The 23,691-nt window shown below is 40.7% G+C and overlaps 1 protein-coding gene across 1 annotated transcript in view; it reads left to right on the top strand.

The window, feature by feature from the left end:
• Positions 1–16,170, top strand: part of gabbr2 (gamma-aminobutyric acid (GABA) B receptor, 2) — a 207,637-nt gene extending 191,467 nt beyond the window's left edge. Inside the window, exons 15-19 of the mRNA XM_022202028.2 lie at positions 982–1,206; positions 1,429–1,611; positions 2,162–2,291; positions 8,315–8,432; positions 12,293–16,170. Coding sequence (XP_022057720.1) covers positions 982–1,206; positions 1,429–1,611; positions 2,162–2,291; positions 8,315–8,432; positions 12,293–12,458 — 822 coding nt within the window. The 3' untranslated portion in view covers positions 12,459–16,170. The remainder of the gene's footprint in view (positions 1–981; positions 1,207–1,428; positions 1,612–2,161; positions 2,292–8,314; positions 8,433–12,292) is intronic.
• Positions 16,171–23,691: the final 7,521 nt, after the last annotated feature.

The following is a 23,691-nucleotide window of genomic DNA, read 5'->3' as shown; positions in this document are numbered from 1 at the left end:
AAATGGGTTTAAAAAAATAAAGTTCAAATCTTGTTTTTCATGCCAAAAGATGAATAAAAACAATTGGTAAAAAAGAAAATCCTTACTGAGGTTATCATAATTCATGCGTGAAAGGGTTAAATCAACTGACAGAACATGGATGATGCAGAGTAATAAAAAAGAGAAAGCTACCAAGAAAAAATAAAATAACAGAGAGGTGGAAGAAGTGGGAAGTTGGTTGAGGAAAAAGTCAAAGCTTTGATGTGAAATGATAAGACGGGAACAAAGAAGAGCAGCGGTAGATAAAGTTTGAATGAAGTGATTGACAGGAGCCCACATCTCTGTGAGGCAGAGAGGGACAACACAGCAGAAAAACAGATTTAAGACCTGAGTCATCTCTGCTTTTATGCATACACACGCACAGAAGCTTGCATATGAATATAAACACACACATTTCACCACGCCTCACGTCCACATGCTCACACACCTGAGGTGCACTAAGCCTTGATGACTGCTCTTCTAATTCTTCTGCTTGTCATTCCACAAACTCTCATTTAGACTTTGACTAAGTAGGCGTGCCACCTTACACAGCAAACACTTAATGATTCAGGAGGCTGCTGCTACTCTAATGTTGCGCCAAACAAACAATTCACTCTCACTGAGGATTTTACCAGCATGAAACTGGTTGCTTCAAATGAGTCCTCTGTACATTTTCTTTTGCCCTCTTTTTAATGAAATTTACTTTTATTTACGTCTTAAGTTTCTTAAAGTGAAGTGAAATTAAACGTCTTCACAACCTCCATTAGCATTTAGCATCAAACTGCAAAAAAAGACAATTCTGAGCAAATTCAATCTTTAGGATAGCAGCAGCTCAATGAAAGCTGTTTAAACTTAATTCCCACACAGAAGCAAGTTCAGATTTTCCATAACCAATGTCAAATATTGATTTCTTCTAACCCCCCCCTTTTTTTTTTTTGCTTTTCCTGTTGTTATATTTGACAGCTGTTTGGCTGTTTCCTGGCGTGGGAGACCAGGAACGTGAGCATCCCTGCTCTCAATGACAGCAAATACATCGGAATGAGCGTGTACAACGTTGGTATCATGTGCATCATCGGTGCCGCAGTGTCTTTCCTGACCAGGGACCAGCCCAATGTCCAGTTCTGCATCGTAGCCCTGGTGATCATCTTCTGTAGCACCATCACACTCTGTCTGGTCTTCGTTCCCAAGGTCAGTTTTAGTATGAACGAGGGGATGGCGTGTACGTGTGTGGGTGGTTGGCTCCGCATTGATATAAAGTCGAGTGTTTAATCATCAACCCCATTCACTCACCCACTTCACTAAGTCCTGTGAGCCAAAAATGCAGCGCAAACAGTTTTGTGTGGCTTTTTCAGCTCATGAAATTTTATCCCAGAGTGCAGCTGTGGCTAATACCCATAACCCCTCTTCCAGTTTATCACCATGAGAACAAACCCAGACGCTGCCACCCAGAACCGAAGGTTAAAGTTTACCCAGAACCAGAAGAAGGAAGACTCCAAGACCTCCACCTCAGTCACCAGCGTCAACCAGGCCAACACTTCTCGACTGGACGGCCTTCAAACTGATAACCACCGCCTCCGCATGAGGATAACAGAGGTCTGACTTTTTCTTCCGTGCATCTTTTAACCTTTGATCATCACATTAGGGCAGCTTTAAACCTAACTAATGGTACAGTAACCCACAAACCGGTTCAGTAAAAGAAGTAAGAAGAAAAACAAAGTATTTCACTTCAGGAGATTGTGTTTTCACCAAGAGGGGCTTTGTGTCGTGCTGTACATTCTCTCTGATGCCTTTCATAAAAATGCTCACTTACACTGACATTGAGTGACATTTGAAAAAAAATCCCTTAGCAATCACCTCAGCTTTCCATCAGATGTCTCTTAGATGAATTGCTGCTGTCGTCCTTGCTTGTGTTCATGATTGTGGAAAATAAGGAGCCTTTTCAGACACATTTTGAAGGATAGCTTCTTCTGTCTTTGGCAGACAGGAGTCCTTTCTATTCTTTACCGTGTTCGGAAATATAAAGAAGCATTTGCAGCAGTTTGTTTTACAGATATCAAACTTTAACGCTGATGTCTGATAACCCTGTAGGCTTAAGTTTGTGAGTCATGTTGTACTAATTCTGTCTGTACTTTTGTCTAAAAAGTTGGACAAGGAGCTGGAGGAAGTGACCATGCAGCTGCAGGACACGCCAGAGAAAACTCCGTATATCAAACAGAACCATTATCCGGACGCCAATAACATCCTCAGCATACGCAACTTTACAGATGGCAAAGGTGAGAAATTGGACGTTTGTTTTCGTTATACCACCTATCACAGTCCTGTCAGGCTGTGGGAGGGAGCCCACCCATTTGAGACATTTATAAATGTGTTACCAAGGAAATTCCACACACTGAGGTCCATCTATCAGTGGATAATGCTGGCCTCTTTATCTATTAATGTATCTATGAGAATCTGACACTATCTCCTAAAACGTCTGGAGGAGCCAGTAGCAAAAACTGCTTGAGCAGGCATCCCATCAATCAGGGCTAAAAGTCTCCAATTTGCTGTGTATTGTTCCTCTTCTCATTTCCCCGTCTTTCCTATCTCTTCGACGCAGATATAAAAGTCTCAAATGCCCACCAGTAAATAAATACATATATATAAATAAGCTTAGACTGTTTCTCAATTGTTTTGGATGTCAGAAAATGAACCTCACTGATTGCGACTTATTAGATGTTTGGTGATTTGAAGTAACATAAGTGAATCAAATGAAACCTTTCTTTTTCTTTCTTTCTTTTTGCCACTGTCGCCTTTGGGCTTGCTCTGGGGGTCAGGCATATGGGTTCTGTAAAGCGTCTTGAGACGATTTGACTGTAATTGACGCTATATAAATAAAATTGAATTGAATTGAATTGAATTTTTTCCTTGAGTGCTGCACTTCCGAAAATCTATTGCATCAGTTCACAATTAGACCTCATGATGAATATATTTAATTAATCCAACTAATGGCCATTAAAATACCTGAAGAGAACAGCATTGATGATTTAATGCACCTCCGTTGTAATATAATGTAGCCATTAGTGCATATGCAGTTGTGTTTGACGCTACAATCTGGTTCCTTTGAGTGCTTATTTGTGTGTATTGATCTGTTTTACTTTAAAAAAGTCCATTGCAGTGTTTTACATCACGTTTTCATAGCATCCAGAGCAGGCGATGGTACAAGAAATCACAGGTAATCCTCTAATAATGTTATCTAAGAGTAATTCTTTACTACCTGTGCACTGTCTTTGCATATTCAGAGGTTTTAGTAAAGGATTTTAATGCTGCTTTCAGAGCAGCTGCATGAAGGAATATCTTTTGCCGTGCTGGAGCGCCTGTCAGCTGCAGGTGAAGAAGGGACATGGGAGCGCTTGTGACGTCTGGAATGAGTCATGAGATTAGCTCCAGTACCTGAATACTTCACTGCTGCTTGGCGACTTGTACGCATCTTGCAGTGATGCTTGTCAGCTCACGCTTTACCACCTTTATTATCAAGCACAGAGGGATCTCCACTTGATTTTATGCCTGATTATTTGGTGTGTTGCTGGCTGTCTCTTGAGGAACATGCTTGAGAATTAGCAGAGATAAGAATAACAGAAGGTTAGGGAGGAGTTAAGGTGGATAAGACGAGCGTATAGAAACAGTAGGAGTTAATTATCAAGTGCTATAATGTAAAGACGCCTGAGCGAGCCTGTGTCTGCTCATCCTCCCAGCTTGCATGCTGTTTAAATTGACGCAGCTGTATCTTAGACATTATGAAGTCGGGTGCCTCAATTAGAATCAGCGAGTCGTTGCAGCCCAGCAGCATCTCTTTGCATTAAGCCTCATTTTAACAGACGCAGAGTGACGCTGATGTACAGCAGCCAGATCCGCCATGTCTCATGCACACGCTGGCACAGAGCCGCTCTCAGGGGTGTCTAATGGATCTGTCTGAGTTTGGGAAGGTAAAAAGAGCAAAACAGCTGCGCTTGCTCTGCGAATTGGGAGCGGGGCGCGTTGGAATTGTTTGAGAAGTTCCTCATCTGTGAAAGTTCATGGTTACGCAATGAACTGACGGCAATTAATGAGTACATTCGCGGAGGAACGTGTCTAATGCCTCTTTGTGCTTTAGCTCTTTTCCCTGCGTCTCTGCCTCTCATCATTTTTTTTGCATATGTGCACACATAAGCAGACACACAACCCTCCTGTTTGAGCTCAAATATTGTCTGGCTTTAATATGATATTAGAGGATCCGTTGATATTGTGTGATTGGCGCCAATGCAAGCATAGATTTGATATAAAAATATGTGGTGATGAAGCGGCTCAACGTTGTGTTTTTTTAGGGAACACAGAGAGTGAGAAGTCAGTGCCAGGATGATTTTAATTAGTAGATAATTAGCGAATGAGCCGCCATCTGTGAGGTTTCTGACCTTCCTTTTATATTTATCCTTTAAGGAATCCCAAACAGAATACTCCATCAAATTGTGTGAGTCATTAGATTTTACAAGGTGTGCTGTGGATCAGTTTGCTGTTTTTTTTGAATGATGTATTAGATTTCCAGTGTAGAGCTCACACTGTATTTTTATTCCAAAAAACAAACTAAAACAGAGGCATATTACATGAAAGCAGTCGGTGCGATTTAAATAAACAGATTCTCGCATTTTCCATTTGTTGAGAAAAATCTCTTAAAGCGCTGGCAGCAGCTGGCAGCTGACATCGGGCTCTAGAATTCAAATTGTGTGGGCTCATAGAAATAAATCTATTTTCGACTGAGTCTTTGCATGTGTTCTCTTGGTTACGTTGTCAAGGGAGAACAGAGACCAATATAGTAAATATGCTTAAGACTTCTCTGCATGAATATTCATTTATTGAGAGAATTTTTTTTCTACAAAATGAGAGCAAGAATCAGTCAGATTATCAAACACAGTCATGCCAGCATAACAGAAATGCCTCTGCTTGCCAATAGCATGAGTTGTGGATGGGGAATTGGTTGTTTAAGTTTTATAAAAATTCAATAATGGTACCCTTTTTTTCCATATATCCTCCCCAATGGGAAGAAATATGAGATAAGGGCTCTTTTTGAGAAATTAAATGAATAAATATTGCTACTTATGTGCTCCAAACTGTGCTCTTTATGATGCCTGATCTGCATATTAAGCTTATTTTTAGCCATACTGATTTAAATATTCTTTTTTTTAAAAGTCATACAGAGAAAAATGAACCAGTCTGCTTGTTTAACTGTTCATGGTAATGATCTCTAAAAGAGAAAGAAGGCTCAGACAAAGGGAGACTGCATATTAGGTGCACACATCCCGGCAATAAAATCACAGGTCATTAAGCCTCCTTTAAAGATCACCGGGATATAAACTTTTCCCGGCCTCGGTCTGCTTATGCGTGACAGTCATCATCATCATCACCGGCTCCTAACTGGAGTCATCAGTATTCGTAAGAGAGCTGGTCTAAATGTATTGGGGGCTGTGAATGAGTGGCTGTTATAAGAGAAGAACGCTGTGTCAACAGCGATTATGCTCACTCACAAAGGGTGAGAAGCAACACTCCACCTCTCTCTGCCTCCCGCTCTCTCTATCTGTCTTCATGAATATGTACAAACACATGGCGTTGCACCGGCAGATGACAGTTAAGGTGTGGTTTTCTGACGGATTGGCAGCTATGGCCTGATTTTATCCTGATCAGTTATAATGCTGTAGTGTGACTGTAAGCATTTCACATCATGGTTTTAGCTCTGTTTAATTACCCACAGTGATAAAGCTTCTGGAAATTTTGTTATTTTTAGGGCCGGGTATGCTAATTGTTTTTTTAATCCTGATTTAGCTTTTTTTCCTTGATTATTTGATTTATTGTTTTGTCGAGAAAACGGCTGTCATTAAAAATTATCTTATTTTCCCGGAGTGCAAGATGATGTCTGAATTTTTTTTTTTTTTTTGCCTAAATAGCACTCTGAAAACCAAAGATATTCAACAGACAGAAATAAACAGAAATATTTTAGGTAAATACTCTCAGTACTGTTTTTCTGTCTGCACCTTCTGTCACTATGAAACTGTAATCAGCAGAGTTCAAGAGTAACCAGATCGGTGACTCTTGTTCTGCACAATTCCACATTGGATATTTAATATTAAACCTTTATGTCTTATCTTTTAGTCAAATTTTCTGTCTAAAAGGCAGTTTTAAGTTTATTTAATCCTGATGCGTTTCTCACTTACAGGCTGTTTTTCTTTGGGTCATGCTAATTTTGCACCTCTGTTGTGGAGATCTGGGGAAACGTGGAGTCTCACAAAACAGCATGTGAATTTATTTGAATTTATTTGTGCTGGGTAACGAGCACAAGCTCCCTGCAGCTTTCCAAAAAACATGATTTTTTGCATGGATCATTTTGTGTGTTTGTTTAAATCTGACCAAAAGTAAACACTGAAATTAGCGGCCTGAAATAACCATTTTCCTAAGTGCATTAGGGATTCCCATCAGGGACAAATTGCTGGTTGACCTAATAACCCAGCAGAAGGTCACCTGTATTACAGCATATTCATTAGCACTCCCCTGTTTCCTGACACACGTGTGACTGTGAATAGCTTTAGTGAATGCTCATCCCAACACAGAAAATTACTTCTTACTTGTAATAGCTTTGACTTTCCAAATGGAAAGCTGAGCTCTCAGTACTTCAAGTCTTGGTGTTTTAGTTCAGCTGATATGGGGAAATGAAGCACCATCTCCAGGTCTCTCATCAGGGCTGAACTCATCCAGAGATTTGGCTGAACAGATCCTACTCTTTGCATTTTGGAAAGCTCCATCGAGTTCATGCTGGTCATCTTGATTTACACGATTGGCTGTTCTGTGAGACTCCTCATTTCCCCGAATCTCTACAACATGGGACCAAAATGCGAAGTTACCACAACCCCCAGAACCACAACAGCCATATTACAGGGCAATATGCTACACTGGAACAAAAAAGAATTTAAAAGTCTCAAAGTCTTTGACATGCCATAGGGGGTGTGTAGTGTCATCTGAAAAAACACCCAATACTTCATTTGTTGCACAAAGAAATGTTCTGCATCTGAATCCTTAATGAAAAGCATAAATAACTGTGTCTGTGATTTTAACACAGCTCAGATATCTACAAGGTTAAGCTTTGTTCATACTGCAAACAGAACTAGTCTGTTATAAAATAGTCCAGCAAACTCAGATGTCCAATCAGGGAATCGGGTCAGCGTGTTCTGAAAAAAATCTGGGACTACTGGGGAGAAAACTCTGCAGGGAATAAAGGGGCATTGCACTACTCTCCAGATGCAGCTTAGGAAAACTGATGCAGGGATTTTTGTATTTCATCCTCATTGTCTGCATCCTGATGCGGCACCAGAAGAATACTGCGGAGGAATCCTTCCTGGATGAGAACTTAGACTTTTCTTCTTTCACTCTTTCTTTAGTTTTAGTCTGTCCCTGCACTTTAAATGTCAACCTGGATATGTGATTAAATGATGTAATCTGGGTCCCTTTCGGAGAAATAAAGCTGACGACTATATAGTGAGCTGACAGACATGGTTGAGATTTGATAAAATATATTTTTTTGACCAGGACTTGCCCTTATGGTTTCACCTTGGTGTGGTTTGGTAAAGAATGAAAGCTGCAGGGGAAGTCTGTCTGATGTTGGGGGTTTCGGTACTGGAAGCTTTGGTGCAATTCTTCTGGATCCACATGCTCAACGTCCCTCAATAAAATGAGCAATTTGAAAACATAAAATATAGCAAATTCAGCACATCATAATGAAAACAAACTTGCTGTGAATGCTATGTATGCAGTGAAATTGCTCTGCACCTTAAATTACACCTCATGTAAATGTCAATGTAATATTTATTTTTTCTTATCTCAGCAAATTACATTCAAATTTTTTATTTTATTTATTCTTTTTTTCTACAACATGACTGCTACTACTATTGTGCAGTTGTTGCTACCATTCTGGGTCCAACCCCTCCAAGTGTCTTGAATTTCCCCCATGAGACAAATAGTTATTTTTTTAATTTGAATTAAATTGAAATTGCACACCTGTACCGACATCAATCTTCTCAAACCAAAATGCATCGCTTAGCTGGGTGCATACTCACCAGACTGATTTCTTTCCTGGTTTTTGTATGTTACCAAAACCAATGTGCTGCCAAACAACTTCAGTAACAGACCAAACTGGGGTATTAGGACCAAAGGCCATGTCTGGAATCCTGGGTGTGTGTAACAGCTGATAAGCAAAATATGACATGCCACTTTTAAGATGTCTACATGTGTTTCCATGCAGATGGAGAGAAGTCGATACTGAAGAACCACCTGGAGCAGAAACCACAGGCACACTGGGGCTCCATGGATCCTTCCAGAATAAACAGAGGTCCCCTGGAGGATATCAACTCGCCTGAACAGTGAGCTCTCCCATTTCCTTAGCACCTCTCCCCCTGTGTCCCTCACCCCCTCGCCCTCCCCCTCCCTTCTGTCTTGTCAGCTTTCTCATCAGACGGCACGTCACATGTAGTGCAACCACCAGCAGCTCTCAGGCGGTTGCTCTGGCAACAGAGCCCCTGTGAAAGCATGGACCGGCCCTGTACTTTTCTCTCCCACGCCCAACATACATAGAACCACGTAAGGTGCTGGTGTGTTTCCCCTCCATGCACGGCTTACTGCAGCTTCCTTCCGGCCAAACGCACAAACTCTCGCATGTACAGGACACGCCCGCCGACATGCAGCTGACTGATTTGTTGTCCCAACTTGTAAAAGAAGAGGATCCTGGACACTCAAAACACTCATGCGACAAATGGAGATCTACGTTTGCTTATTATTCATAAGGCAGCCGAGCTGAGGGATGTTGACTTCATCAATGGGGAGGGGGACACTTCATGCATCATTGAGAACTCTACCTCCCACACTTGTGTAACCAGAACCAGCAGAGGCATGCCGACTGTAGAGACTGATGGATGGAGACGGCAGGGGGAGAGAGAGCAGACAAAAGGGGGCACGATATTGAGGAGAGGGCAGTTACAGAAGAGAAGATGGATTAAGAGAGAAACATGTTTAGATAGAAAAGGCAGACAAAGATGAGAAGGAGAGAAAGAAGGAGGTAGAGACTCGCAGAGGCTTATGTAACCAGTGATTTACAGCTCGCATTGGAAGCAGCTCTGAAAATAGACAGGGAGGAGAACAGAAGTAAAGGAACACTCGGAGCTATTCCCATGCCACATGAATGTTTGATCACATGGAGGGAAGAGAGATGAAGAGGCAGCGAGAGAGGCAGAGAAGAGAAAGACAAGACAAATACACAGAAGTTAGAGGAGAGTTGCGAGTAGTGAAAAGGTGGAGGAGGACGAATACTTTGTGACATGATAAAGTCACGCACCAGGTGCATGTAATTGTTAGACGCTGCATTTGTGTCATATGTGATCCTGCAAAAAAAACAACCCTGAAAGCTGCAAGGAATTCCATCATGAGCAAGCAAGATCGTGTTTCCATCACAAATAGAACAAGCCGGGAAAACCGAGTAGGCCTGAGGACCATTAATATTTCAAAGTTCACCTAATTAAGACATTGTTCTAGGTCTATTGCTGAACAAGCTTGAATTTCATTACCCCCCTCTTAATTTTTTTTTTACATAACTGGCATTTGGTTATGTAATTTTCTTGCAAACGGCTGGCTGTGGCGCTGGCTCTGGCGAGGTAGGGTGCGAAGTGTCACACCAGGCGGAAGCATGAAATGTTCTTTTTGTCAGATGATCCCAGAAGCTGGGAGAAACGGTGGATTAGGGGCTTAGTAAGGAGAAGTGAAGCCGGGAAGGAGGGTGCTAAAGAAAACACGGAAAACAATTAGAGAAATTGCTGAGGGCTCCTGTGAACTGTGCTTTCTCCTCCCGTGCTATGTCGGTGTGTTCTGATCTTTTCTATTGTAAGCTTTCAGTTTTCTGTAGTGCTACATACTGAATATTTTAATGGTGAACTAGGCAGGTCCAGGCTGGGGTTAGAATATACAGCTCATTCAACCACACAGCTAAAATGGGTCATTTTCTTCGAGCTTTTCCACAATCGAGAATGTCTGAGAGCAACCGAGAAAGACTTTATTAAGCTCTTTCCGCCTCCTGTTGCTAGTTTCATAACTCGTTTGTTTCATAATTAATTTGTCATTGCTTTAAAAAATTGCCTTGGGAGGCTGGTGATGGGTTGACGGAGGCAACTGAACTGAGGTGGTGCATTCCAGTCGGTCATTGAAAATGACTGATCTGGCGTCAAATTTACATCCAATAATTATGCATAGGCACAAAGCAACACATGAAAGCAGCCCATGATAGCCTAGCCACGCTAGACAACCCACGGCAACGAATTTAATTCTCTGCCAGGGTGGGTCTAGTTACCCTCCATAAGGCTCGAGGCTGGATTCTCCTAAAACTGGCCGGACCAATCACCATGAAGTGTAGAGTCAGAAGGCGGGCATAACTAAGTGACGACAGAGGCGCGACGATTCTGACAGAAACAACCGGCGCACAATAAACAGTTATCTTTCGACTCGGCTTTGGCCACAGCCCTTAAATATTTGAAGCTAAAATTCAACTTGAAAGATAAACAAAGGACGGCACTGAAGTGTTTCATTGAGAAGAAAAACGTATTTGGACTTATGCCGACGGGATATGGCAAATCCTTAATATACCAGTTGGCTCCGCTGGTTGGGAAGCTAATGGGACTTAGCCACAATCCGCCGGCACTCTAGGAACTCCGTCAGCCTATTCGTTGCGCTGATTGGTTGTATACCTACTCAATTGCTGCAGAGTGATTTGAAAGACAACCTTTTAGCCCGCCTCCCTCCCTGTCAAACGGCCCTAGACCCTTGTGCCTTCAGAACATGGGTCTAGCGCGGCTAGGCTAAGCCCATGAAGCATGATAAATAAAAAACGCCCCGCAGATCTCACATGATGTCCCAATCCATCATGCCACAGGAATTATTGACAACAGATGGAGTCAGATGCTTCGTGCACATGGATAACATAAGATTAGGCTTTACTGTATTGTTCTGAATTTCTTTTATTATTTATTGTAGCATTAAAAACATCCATTGTTATTGACTTTTCTAAAGTTTCTTGCAAGCAAGCCTCACCTGTATTAGACACACTGTAAATTACTGTAGCAGATTGTAATTTATAGTGTAATATAAACTTTAAATTTTATCATCATGTGTTGTATATAAAGTCTAGAGCAGCATTTTACATAGGCTTAAAACCCAAACTTTGGTTTAGAAAGAAGGATTTAAAAAATGATTTATAAAGAGAGCAAGTGTTGCGAATCAATAGACAGTAACTGTTAGAAGTCGAACAAATAATAAATGAAATAAAAGTAGCAGAAATATTTACAGTGTGCAAGAATGCGCAAATTGTTCGCATGAGAATGTGTAGCTTGACGTAGTATGTTGTAAACCTGAGATGTACAATATTTTATATTTCTAATTCTATGTATAAACACATCACAGTCAGCTAATAGCACGACACTGCTCCATCTCAAATTAATTTATTACCAGCCTTATCAGTCAGAAGATCTACCTGCTGGTTCCCAGTGGAAATCATGTACCAGGTTGCAAGACATGACACGCGTCGACGCAGACAACCACTGGAGACTCAGCAAGAGTAAGATAGAGATAAGAAGGGCATAGATTAATTAGTTATATTTGACAATAATATGTCAGGCCCAAACTTGAAGATTTGTGGAAGAAACACAAACACTGACAAACACATTGTCAGAATCTTTAAGGCTTAGGTTGGGTTTCTAAACTCACAATTAGTGCACAGTTTATGTTCAGAAGCAAAAATTAAGGATGTGGAGGTCAGTGTGGTGACTGGGAAAGTAGTACATTGGACTTTTACACCAAGAACCAGCCTCAGACCAACAGCTACTGTGACCTGTTCCTATGTAACTAAAATACGTAAATAATTGAGTCTTTGGTGGTTGCTTTTTTTTTTTTTTTTTATTCATTGTGTACTCTCCAAAAAAAATATGCTCTTGCTTTGCTAAATTGAGGACTAAATTGAGCAAACTGGGTGGCAACACTCCAAAAACCAAACAAATAAAATCCCTAAAAATCCACACCATCTCAAATCATCCAAAGTTCTTATCACCGGGTCCATATGGTTATGTGTGGCTAGAAACTGCAGCTTTCTGGCCACACAATAAAGAATTCAAATATACAGTAATGTACTGTACATTAGTAAGCATACTGTAACCTCTCCATTCTCCCTTTCCTTTTCTTTCTGCAGCATACAGCGTCGGCTGTCTTTGCAGCTGCCCATCCTGCACCACGCCTACTTACCTTCCATAGGAGGGGTTGATGCCAGCTGCACCAGCCCCAATGGCAGCCCTGGTTCCAGCCCCAGGCACAGACACATGCCCCCCTCCTACCGGGTAATGGTCTCTGGCCTGTGATCTTCATTCACTCCCCCACCTGGCTCTTTGCAGAGGAGACATATATGGTTCTTTTTTTCTACAACAAAGAGACTGATATCATCAGCGTATGTGCGTATTTTGTCTCGGATCGAGGAGGACGGGGAGAGAAGAGAGGGAGGGGTGGTAGTGGGGGTGGGGGGCCAAGTTTCACTCTTCATACCTCTTCACCCTGGTCTCTCTTGAGAACTGATATCCTCCGTCAGGAAGGGGTGGGAGGAGACAGAGTGGATACTGGATGACCCTTACAAACTCCCGTGATTAGCATCCCCTTGTCCAAATGCCCCCCACCTTGCCTAGGCATTAACACATATGCACAGTCAAACACAGAAATCTACAAATACACACACATGCACAAACACAGTGACACCCCAAGAGCAGAGCAGCAGTGGACCAGCCCTAACCTGACGTGTAGCCTTATCTGCTTCAGAGGGGGTTGTCTGTTTCTGTTCCTTATCTGTTGTATGTATGTGCTCGCGGCTACATGTGAGCCTGTCATCTAACTCGAGTATTTCACTGCTTCAGTGACTGGATGCCGGTTTGGAGACGTGGAGTTTGCAAAACCCAACAAAGGAAATCATCCAATTTACTGCCCGTCCCCTTTCCAACCTTGTGCAGACATGTAAATATCATCATTTCTGACGTTGATGTACTGTAAGCTTTGTATATGCTGTGAATGGACAATTCAATGGGTTCTAAGCGTGGAGCTTCTAACAGAGGCAGGTAGGCATGAAAAAGTAAAACAGAAGCTTATAAAATATGGCATCCTACAAATTAGACATGTACGAAAGGGATTTCAATTTGTTTGTGTACCTGTGGATAAACTAGCTTATGGGCAGCAAATGATCAAAGTCTGTGAGTCACAGAACAGGAAAATGCACCAGGGCCCATTCGTCTAACTTGGAGTAAGATGCACATGGCTCTCTTTTCCACTTTGCTAAATTTGTACCACTGGTTTTCGTCAGAGATTTCACATCAGACTTTGCATAGGCTCTCATATTTTACAACTTGCATAATATGTCCTCAGAAAGCATGTTCTACAGAATATTGATGCTATGCCTTTTAACAGGTCTCCAAGGCTGCATAATTTAGAAAATAGAGCTAAAAGACGCCACAAGAGTGTTCCACAGTTGTCTTTTGTGTGTGTGTTATATTGCCAAGAAATGCACACATACAGATGTACGCTTACAACTCAAGAGAGCACCTTATGAATTCAGGTGCTTTTCTGACACGGCATTAGGGATGGGCCTGGTTGTAGTGATCCCCACAGATTGATCTGCACAGACTGTTATGATGTCCGTCTGATCGTGCCCTCACAGGTAACCAGCACAGTAAAGGGCAATGGGGGTGTCAATGGCAAAAAGGGCACAATGACACAAGAATTGATGGTGGAAAGGATGTAGGTCTTCCAATTCCACAGTTAGTTTGGATGCAGTGGTTGACCTGAATTTCCATGTGAAGTGGTAAAGACAATAAACACATGAGTCTCGTGTAATAAGCCCCGACCGACTGTAGCTTTCAGTTCCAATACGGTGGTGCCACCACTGCTGGTCACAGTGATACAGCACAGACACAGGGCTTTCTGTCACAGATAATATTGAGTGTCATGAAAAATCACTTCACACTTAGCAACAGTGAACATACCTCAGTTGCTATGGAAATGTAATCCAGTGCCGTTGAACTTGGCCCAAGAAGGCTGCATAGAGCACAACGGTCATCGGCAGTGTCGTCGTCTTTTTTTTTGTAAAACTTTCCTCATGCAGGAGAAAAGCAAACGGGGACTCCGGGACAAAAAAAAGAGGACTTTTTTATCGAGTGTGAGAAGGTGTGTTCTCAGCATATTGTTTCACCATTGGTGTCTTGGTTTTTAGTTTTTAAGGCGTTTGTTGAGCGCTGTGCCTGTTGTCTTATATTGTAGCCTGCAGGACCCACAGAACATACATAGGGTGATAACTGCGCTGACCCAGCAAACCACAACATTGGCCACACATCTGTAAATTGTACAACGTGTCATAGATTATTTTAAATTCCATGCCTCAGTGAATGGGACAGTTTGGGAGTACGTGGCGAGGGCTCCGCTTCAGGTGGAGTGGATTTCTCCTGCAAGCTGGTGTCTGATCAAAAAACACTGTCACCCAGTCTTCAGCTGAAAGGCCGGTGGAGGATACAGAGATGGAGTGGGAGGCAAGCTGGCAGAAACCCACCTGCTATCGGACATATCAGGGTGACTCCCCTGTGAGAGCTCCTCCCCTTCCAGCCCCTGCCGAGCACAGGAGCAGGGAAACCCCGAGCACAGACCTCCAAGGAGTCACAGCTTCTCCTGCACCTTTGCCAACCAGAGAATCACGGTCACTTGACAAGTGAGTGAGAGACATTATCAGAAGGTTGGTTCTTCCTTCAGGAGAAAAAAAAACCAACCGCACATTTTATATATTACATTATATGTGATTGTGTACAATTTGCTGATACCCTGATGATGGTGTCCATGTATGGAATATTTGGTATTTGGCTTTCTCAAGACGGCATGAAATAAAATGTATAATTCACAGAGTTACCTCTGTTTTTGCAACTGTCGTGACAAATCCACTCTGTAGTTTCATCCTCTCACCTGCGATTTGGTTTTACATGTATATCTGTTCAAACCATGGATTTTGGTTCCTTTAACCTCTTGATCAGTTCACACGTGTCAATGCCAAGATTCTCAGTGGACAAACGCGACATCATCATATCGACTATGCTACCAGGTTTAGCAGCTATTCACTGAGGGCAATAAAGTGAAAGGTAGTAGCAAACGATCAATCTTAATAAAACCACTTCTGGCATTTACCAAATTACCAAATTACTTTTTTCTAGTCCATCCAGAATACCAAATGCAGATCATCAGGTATTGTTCTAGTTTTTTAAAAAAATGTGCCCTGATTTTCATTCTTTTATGATTCATTTCAGTCTTTTTTCAACATGAATGAAAAAAATTTGTTCCGATGCAATTGTGGTAGGTCAAGGGCTCATTATTTCCTGTTTATAACTGACGTCATGCTGATGGTTTGTATTTGCCACAGGTCTTTTTACCTTTTCAGTTTGAAGATCAAAATGACATCTACGTATATAATTATATCTTTGTATGTGTCATCATCAGGGTTTCTGGAGAACACGAAACATACATGTCCAAAAATATAACAATATGACAACTATATTAAGTGGAAGAACACAGGTCCATACTGTTACTGTTTTGTCAGTTTGATGTGTGGTACCACATGGCATTAAGTTCAATGAAGACTTTAAAACAGTAAACAAAACCTATGTTAAATGCAACATGTTCAAGAGGGGCAATAACTTGTTTTCTTATTACAGAAAGAATAGAGAACTATATATATATATATAAATATATGTATATGTAAAGATCTTTACGTTCATTCTCATTTTTACATAGGAAATATTTCACAAATATGCCACAAGGATACTTGGAAGTCATTTTTTTAATTTACAGTATCTGTAACTATGTTATGTACAGGTGAGGTCTAGATATGAAAAAGTTGTATAAAATAAGTATCACATTTGGAACACCTGAACATTTTTGGAGCCATTAGTTGTTATGGGGAGGGAAGGGATTTGAAAAACATTCTTTTGTTGTCTGAATGTTATGGACAGCCTTTACTTTTCACATCATCGTTAAATAAAGTGAGACTGAAAATGATGCAATGTTTGTGTTATCTTCACTTTAGTCTGACGCACCAGATGTAGATGGTGGATATAAGTCTGCCATTTTTCCCCAATTCTGGTATCTACATGGAACCATTTTACGACAGGAAACCACAACAACACTGTCAGAGCATAAGTGGAAATTTTAGGTATTGCCAAAGGGTTGGATCGTGCACTTAAAGTAGTGTTTAGTGACAGTCATCGGGCTCATTCGAGATGAACTGAACCGCACCTCACCTGGAAAACGGACAAGACAGGTGACGGCAGAAGCAGTGGAGTTAAAAGTCGACAGTCAAGACGGACAGTTTCCAGCAGCCTTCATTCTGTGTGGGAACTTAGGCAGGTTATTAAAATGCTTTACAGGCAATCTGCGATCTCTGTTCATGGTCCCAATGAAAACATTCATAAATAGTCAAATGCAGTAGAAAGTAATACAGGACAATAGCTATTACTACTCATCAGTCAGATATTCAGACTGTCAAGGCTGGAACATTTGTACAGATTTTATTTTGACAGTCCTCACATTCTTTACACAAGTTGCAGTGTTTCTAAATAGTTAAATAAAAATAAAATTAAATTACACACCCTTCTATACTCGACCACACTTAGTACAGACCGGTTCCCCCTTCTATAACTCTGCTTGGAATCTTCCACTTCCTGTTTGTCAAAGTGGCCTTCTACCTGGACAGGTTTTGTTGGAGCTCATGCAACAAACATTTTGAATAACTGCACTTTAATATGGATGGATGACACTGAATTAGAGTCTGTTTTAATGAGACTGTTTATTATTGTTCTCAGGTTTACTATTAAATGTATAGAGTGCTACTTATTGTATTTTAAAATTTGCATTACTGCACAGAACATTTCAGATTATTTTACCACAGATCAAAGGTACAGATTGTTGTTGTTCACTGTGTATTGGGTAGTACTCATTTTGATTTAGACTGATTAGCATACAGAACCCTATGATGTTTATGGTTTACAGCTGAGAACCAGTTGCTAAAAGTACAGAATATTATTTCTTATTTTAGGTGTGATAATTGTCAGTAAACATTTTAAGAAGTGGAAATTAACAGGATTGTATATAGTGCTGTTCTAGCACAATATTTGTCACTGAATTGCCCTCAGGGTACTGTCGTTGAGCTTACCAGTTCTACATAACAGGCAGATGCTGCAACTAATGATGTTGTAATTCACATAAACAAGAAAACAAGTCCATCATAATTTGAATGTTAACAGTCCAAGATTAAAAGATCATATACAGCTTTCCTATTGGGTTAAAGAGCCAAAAAAAAAAAAAAAAACACACATGAAAAATACTTTGTCAAAGCAAGAGGTCGGTAGGAGCTTTCATTTTTTCTTACAACTTTTCGGTGGCGCCCCCAATCTATCTGTTGTACCCCCCCTAAAATTAATCTGGATCCGCCTCTGGGTGGTGAGTGAACAAACAAATCTCAGTCAACAAATTTTCAAAATGCACTAAGTAGGCTATACTGAATCACCACTGTCACTGGCCAAGTCGGTAGCTTTTAGCCATTTGTGATGGAGATTCTTGTGAGCAGGTGGACGCAGGAAGATGAAATTGACTTGTGCCAAGGAAAGTATCAAGAAGCGGAGGTGTTTTACTGATTAACATTCTGATCAAGGAGAATCTGAGATGTCGTGCTTCAAGTGAGGAGCATCCTTCTGGATCCATCTGTGAGTTTCCTCCTGTCAGCAGGGTGTATATTACTCCTCAACGGAAGTTATCACATGGCCAACCCAGGTTTCTCTTTAGGTGTGACACTGGAGCCCAGAGGTGCCACATATATCCATAACTGTAGCTGCAGACAATGGTTTACTCCTCTGGAAACACTATTCTGACAACTTATATCGTATAAGGCCATCGATGGAGTCAGAGTGACCCTTTGCATGACTGTTCAAGGCGGTTTCAGCAGATATTTCTTTACATGATGGGGATTAATAGTAATCAAGGGTGTTCAACTGTATGTACTTCCTAGTTATCATTTCTAAGATGTAAATAATAGGATGCTGCTATTGTGGTTAACAGGTATTAACCATATAAGCAGATCTTGTACAGTTCAGTACAAAACTTGGGTTACTTTAGCATTGACCTGAATGTAGGCAGCTTGGACTAGAAGCTGACTAAACTAAAAACAGAATCACTTCTGAAGATCAGGTCATTCAACAGCTTTACCTTCACCGACTGTTTGTACTGACTGAGGTCAGTTTGAATGGTGATTCTTTCGTTTAGTGTTGCAGCAAAGCTTTAGTAATATTCATGTTGCTCACAAAAATTGTACTCGTGTTCATTATCTATCATCATATTGGAACATATGCGAGCTCCAGCTATACAACAAACTGTGCAAAAGGCCAGCAACCTATTCAAATTTCCTTTAAATTCAAATATTTGCAATATGGAGACAGTGTATAGTAAGCAGCGACCGTGAAACATGCACATCACCTGGACAAAAAAAAATAAATTATTGTTGCTTAGAATTTGTGTTAGTTTGTCAGTACAACAGGCAGTCTTCCTGCAGTGAAGACATCCACAGAAGCATCATCTCTGACCGGATACAGCAAAAATTCAATTTCTGTGTAGTGTGGCTTCCCAGGTCCTTGAGACCAGAAGAACAGAACAAACACACACACCAAGTTACAAACCTTGTTGATCTCTCAGTTCAAAGAAAGCGAGAGATGCAGGGAAGTGTACTCATGTGATACACTGGCCAGTCAACATAAAGGCACATAATTTGTGCACCAAAAGGCACACGCAGCTGCTTGCTGCTCTCACAGAGAACAGCAAGTGCAAAGGAAGAATAAATTTGTAATGAAAAGTCTTGTATGCTGAGGTTGATAAATAATTGAACTGTAAGTGGGAACCCAGTGGCACACGGGAAGAAGGAGATGAGTGTATTCCTGGCAGTGTCACTGTGTGTTTGCATTCATGTGTCATTCATGGGGACACTTGGAAAATATTGTACATGCTGATTCCAGGTTTTGGCATTTTTTGTAAAGTAAATAATACAAGAAATTCTGTTTCGGGGAATTTTCCTGGGCTTTTCATAGCATTTTCCTGGGTGTTTCATGGAATTTTCTTGAAAATGTTCTGGGCCATTTCCTGAAATTTTATGAGATTTTTTTTAGGAATTTCCCAGAAATTCTCCTGAAATTTTCCCTAAAATTTTATGGGAATTTTCCAGAAAATTTTCAGAAAATTTTCTGGCAATTCCAGAAATGCTTAGAAATTTACAGGAATCTTCCAGCAATTTTATGGGAATTTTCAGGCAAATTTACAGAATTTTTTCAGGAATTTTCCTGCAATTTCATGGGAATTCTTCTAGAATCAAATGGGAATGTTACATGAATATTCCCAAAACTTTCAAGGAAGAAAAGATTATTTCCGGGAAAGTTTCCACAAAAAAGAGAACGCTTTCAGGAAAGTTTTTCTGTTCCTTTTTGGCTATTAAATTTAAAATGTGTGGCTTAGATTGAATGCAAAGAAACCCAGAGTTTTGCTTGTGTAAATATGACTACATTTTGTAATAACATATACATTTAGGCAGTTACTGGCATGTTTACTGCTGCATAGAATAATGTAAAAATACCACAAATTGACGCTTTACATCAAATCCCGACCCCTATATGAGTTGCCCAATATCATAGCTGCCTGTTATGGCTACATCAATATCGCTGTGTACATTGTCCAATATATGATGAAAGCTTTCTTTTACAGAATACAGAAAAAGATGCTTGGGATATTATAGAAACTGTGTCATCACATGGTTTGTCACACAGAACACGTCAGACTCTATTATTTCTAACACTCTGCGTTGTGTGTGTGTGTGTGTGTGTGTGTGTGTGTGTGTGTGTGTGTGTGTGTGTGTGTGTGTGTGTGTGTGTGTGTGTGTGTGTGTGTGTGTGTGTGTGTGTGTGTCTAGTTGACAGAACTTTTTCATTATCCTGACTTTCAGATATTTAACATGTGGATCCTAGACACAGCTACAAACTATGTTCCTCACAGAGAAGCAAATGAGCAGCTGGTTGGGACTGTGGCCAACCGGATCCTCTTTTGCTATCTGGCTGTGAGTAAATGCACTGTTGCTGATGAGTCTGGTCTAAAAATCAGAATGCAGACTTAGAACTGGACATCCAACCAGACACTAAATGCTTGCACTTTAGCACATGTAGCTAAATACGTGGACGTGAAAAAAAATCCAACTAAACATGTGGAAAGATGATCACGTTTTACACCAAGTTCATTCTTTTACTTATAGAAAGAAACAAAATACAGGTAGCCGTTAAAGGATGAATTGACACAAATTGCAGGAAAAGTAGTAAGAGAGTAGTTTTGGCTTAATTTGCTCAAGTGAGCAGTGATCTTTGTCAGACCATTCCTTAAAGCTTCAGGTATTCCAAAGGACTTTACAGGACAACTGATAAACTCGTGATGACTGTAATTACTGTTCATAAAACTCAGGAGCACATCAACTTAAACTTTTTTTTTTAAAATCCAGGGTGATGCCTCTGCTGCCTCCCACTGATCCCAAGATATCCACAGATTTTTTACAGAGCGCCTTCCGCAGAAAGAAAACACTCCAGTGTGTGCAAATGCTGCCTGACCTTCTCTCTCATCTCAGCGGGGATCATGCTGTGCAAATGGAAGGCGGGTTGATTAAGTTGACCTGGGTGTCAGCGGAAGGGAAGCATCTATGTATCCTCCTTCTCGTGCGGTGGCTGCATTGGTGAAATGAAGGCTTGGTTGGAGAGTAGAATGCCAAATACACTGGCCAGTACTAAAACCAAATTATCCAACTCACAGAAGACTGAGAAGGACACAAAGAGATTTTGCAGAAACGTTAATGGTTCTTATTCCAATTACTCCGGTGAACCTCTGTGTGTCAACAGCTTCTCTGTCTGTGCACATTCCCACTTTGTCCAGCACTTTCTGTAGTTTTCGTGTAATTAACACGTTTGTATGCTAAGATAGTGACGATAGTAAACTATTTTACTTAACATATGAACATTAACAACCCTCAGAGATGCACTTGCATGGCTGTAGACTCTGTATATACCTGTTAAAATGAGATTCATCTGCCTTTTATATACAATTGAATGTCCTGATTGATACATTTAACTGCAATATGTGAGCTACCATTAAGAAGTCAAAAAGGGAGTTGCTTTTGTTTTTCTTAACTCCCTAAACCGACTCCAAGCGCACAGAACCGAAGAAAGACTAAAAAGCAGCTGCATATCGGTTTCTATTTTTTGAGCCAGTGTTAATGGGATTTTGTGATTAATGTTGTTTTGTGATAAATCGCCTGAAGTACAAGTTGGCGTTTGTTAAATGAGATTATCTTTGATCCAGCTCTGCATTCCACACCTCTGTCTCGGCACAAGCAATTTCAAGTTTGCTTACTATATGGAATGCCTAATACTGTATTTTATACGGGTGAAAAATGCATACCCCCACCCTCTCCCCTGCTTCCCCCCCAAATAGGAACAAAAAAATAAGTTTAACAGAGGCATGACTCAGTGCGTATTCTGCACAATAACACAGGGAACTAACAATAAACCCAAACTGCTTTCTCTTAAAAACATCTTTCTTTGTCTGTCTTACAGGGGCTGAAATGTCATCATTTTAATGGCGTAAAAGGAGGCTGTTATTTTTCATTAAAATCTGTGACTATTCACCCGGGAGAACCAAGACTGACACTGAAGCATAATGACATAATCATACCGAGTATTCCCTCGTTCAATGCATTTCTAAAGCAGTGTTCCCGAGGTCTCAGCAACCTTTGTTCGTGCTTTATTACCTGTGCAACTGGTCACCATTTTTTCCATTAATCTGCAGCATTCAAGGATTTCTAGATGCGACTGCTAATCCCTCCTCAGCACCACATTATGGCAATCTAACCTCATCAAGATGAGTGGTCAAGGCCACACTGGAGAGGACATCTGAGGAAGGAGCATATGCCTTCTGTATTAGTATGCTAGTCAGAGCCAAGGGCTGAGAGAGCCCCTCGCACAGATATGTTGATGAAAATCCCCACCAAGATGATCACTCGTGTTCACATTGAAACATCACTTGATAATGATTCGATAATTACACTATGCTACGTATGATGTGGAGAATCCCTTGATTTACGGCCAGATTGTCCCAAAACCTCATTTGGCTGCTTGAAAAACAGCCGTTTGGTGGAAGAGCACGTGTGGCCGAGGTTGACTGATGCCTCCACACATTCCAAGATATGTGATTAGAGAGAGAGTTATGGCCAGTCGTTACAGCCTCCTACAGATAAATTTATGGCTGACATATAAAGACGGCACACCCGGCTGAGCCCACAGTAAATCCCAGCCATGGACCTATTCTGTCCTTGAGAATTCGGTTAAGAACACTCAGGCTTAAAAATCGGATACGCCTTAAATCCAAATGTTCGATGAATACACAGCCCCAGCAATGATTCCCCCTAAACAACCGTAACATTTTAGATCCCCAGTTTAAAGCTGCTCAAATCAATGCATCTTTTATTAACAATGGATTAAATGTCTTTGTGTAATATGAAAGATGTCACTCTGTGACGAATCTACAGAGAATTATAATCCAGTTACAACTATTTTAGCAGATTGTTGTGATTTATGGACTCGAGCTTTGCTGCTTTGATTCGCATGTCTGTTGGGCGACAGCAGGCTGGTGTGTGAAAAAGCTCTGCTGAGTCTACAGTACTCTATCTGCTCAGAATACAAATGCCACAAAGTTAGCAACTTATGGGTGAACATAGTTGAGAATTTAACAACTTTAGAGGAGTATGTTACTATTAGGAGGCAATGGAGAATAAAACAGGCTACAAACATGACTGCAAATAAATGAAATGTTGTTTGATTTCTTTACTATTGACATGTTTACAATATTATTTGTATTGTAAATATGTCAGTGTTAAATTTATAGTTATTTTGCTGCCCCATAGTGGGAAAAGTTACAGCAGGCTTTATTTCCCAACCGTAACTCTGATGAACTTAGCATTGCATCTAACAGTTTTTGAACACAGGCTGTTGAGCAAAGGTATTTCAGTTTTTTTCCTGTGACATAAATAAAACAAAACTAAAATGGTTGAATAATAGTTGAGTTTTTTTTTTTTTGGAAGAGTCTCAAGAAAAAACTGATTAAGAACCACTGCTGCATGGTTTTGGATTTTGTACATATGTTACTTGTTCAGTTTTCCATTCTGTTCCATTTACAACTTGCACCTACTTGGAACCTTGTAAAGATGTAGAAGGTTACATATTTCAAGTTATATTTCAGACTTCCATCGTATGGTAGAGCACCTTAATTTAATTTTCCAAAAAAAAACAAATGCAGGGTTGATGCTCAGTGCGACTCATGATGGTCTGGAAGCAAGGAAAACTAGATTAAAAAGCCAAAACAGCAACATTATTTGCAAAATAGTTATCTGTAATGTACTCAGGTTTGTGGTAAATGGGTTCAAAATGTGCAGTAACACAGGTAGTGCCCTGG

This window comes from Acanthochromis polyacanthus, chromosome 11 (genome assembly GCF_021347895.1).
Source record: "Acanthochromis polyacanthus isolate Apoly-LR-REF ecotype Palm Island chromosome 11, KAUST_Apoly_ChrSc, whole genome shotgun sequence".
Lineage (NCBI taxonomy): Eukaryota > Metazoa > Chordata > Actinopteri > Pomacentridae > Acanthochromis > Acanthochromis polyacanthus.
The sequence above is the reverse complement of the archived record's forward strand: the minus strand, read 5'-3'. Positions and strand labels throughout refer to the sequence as shown.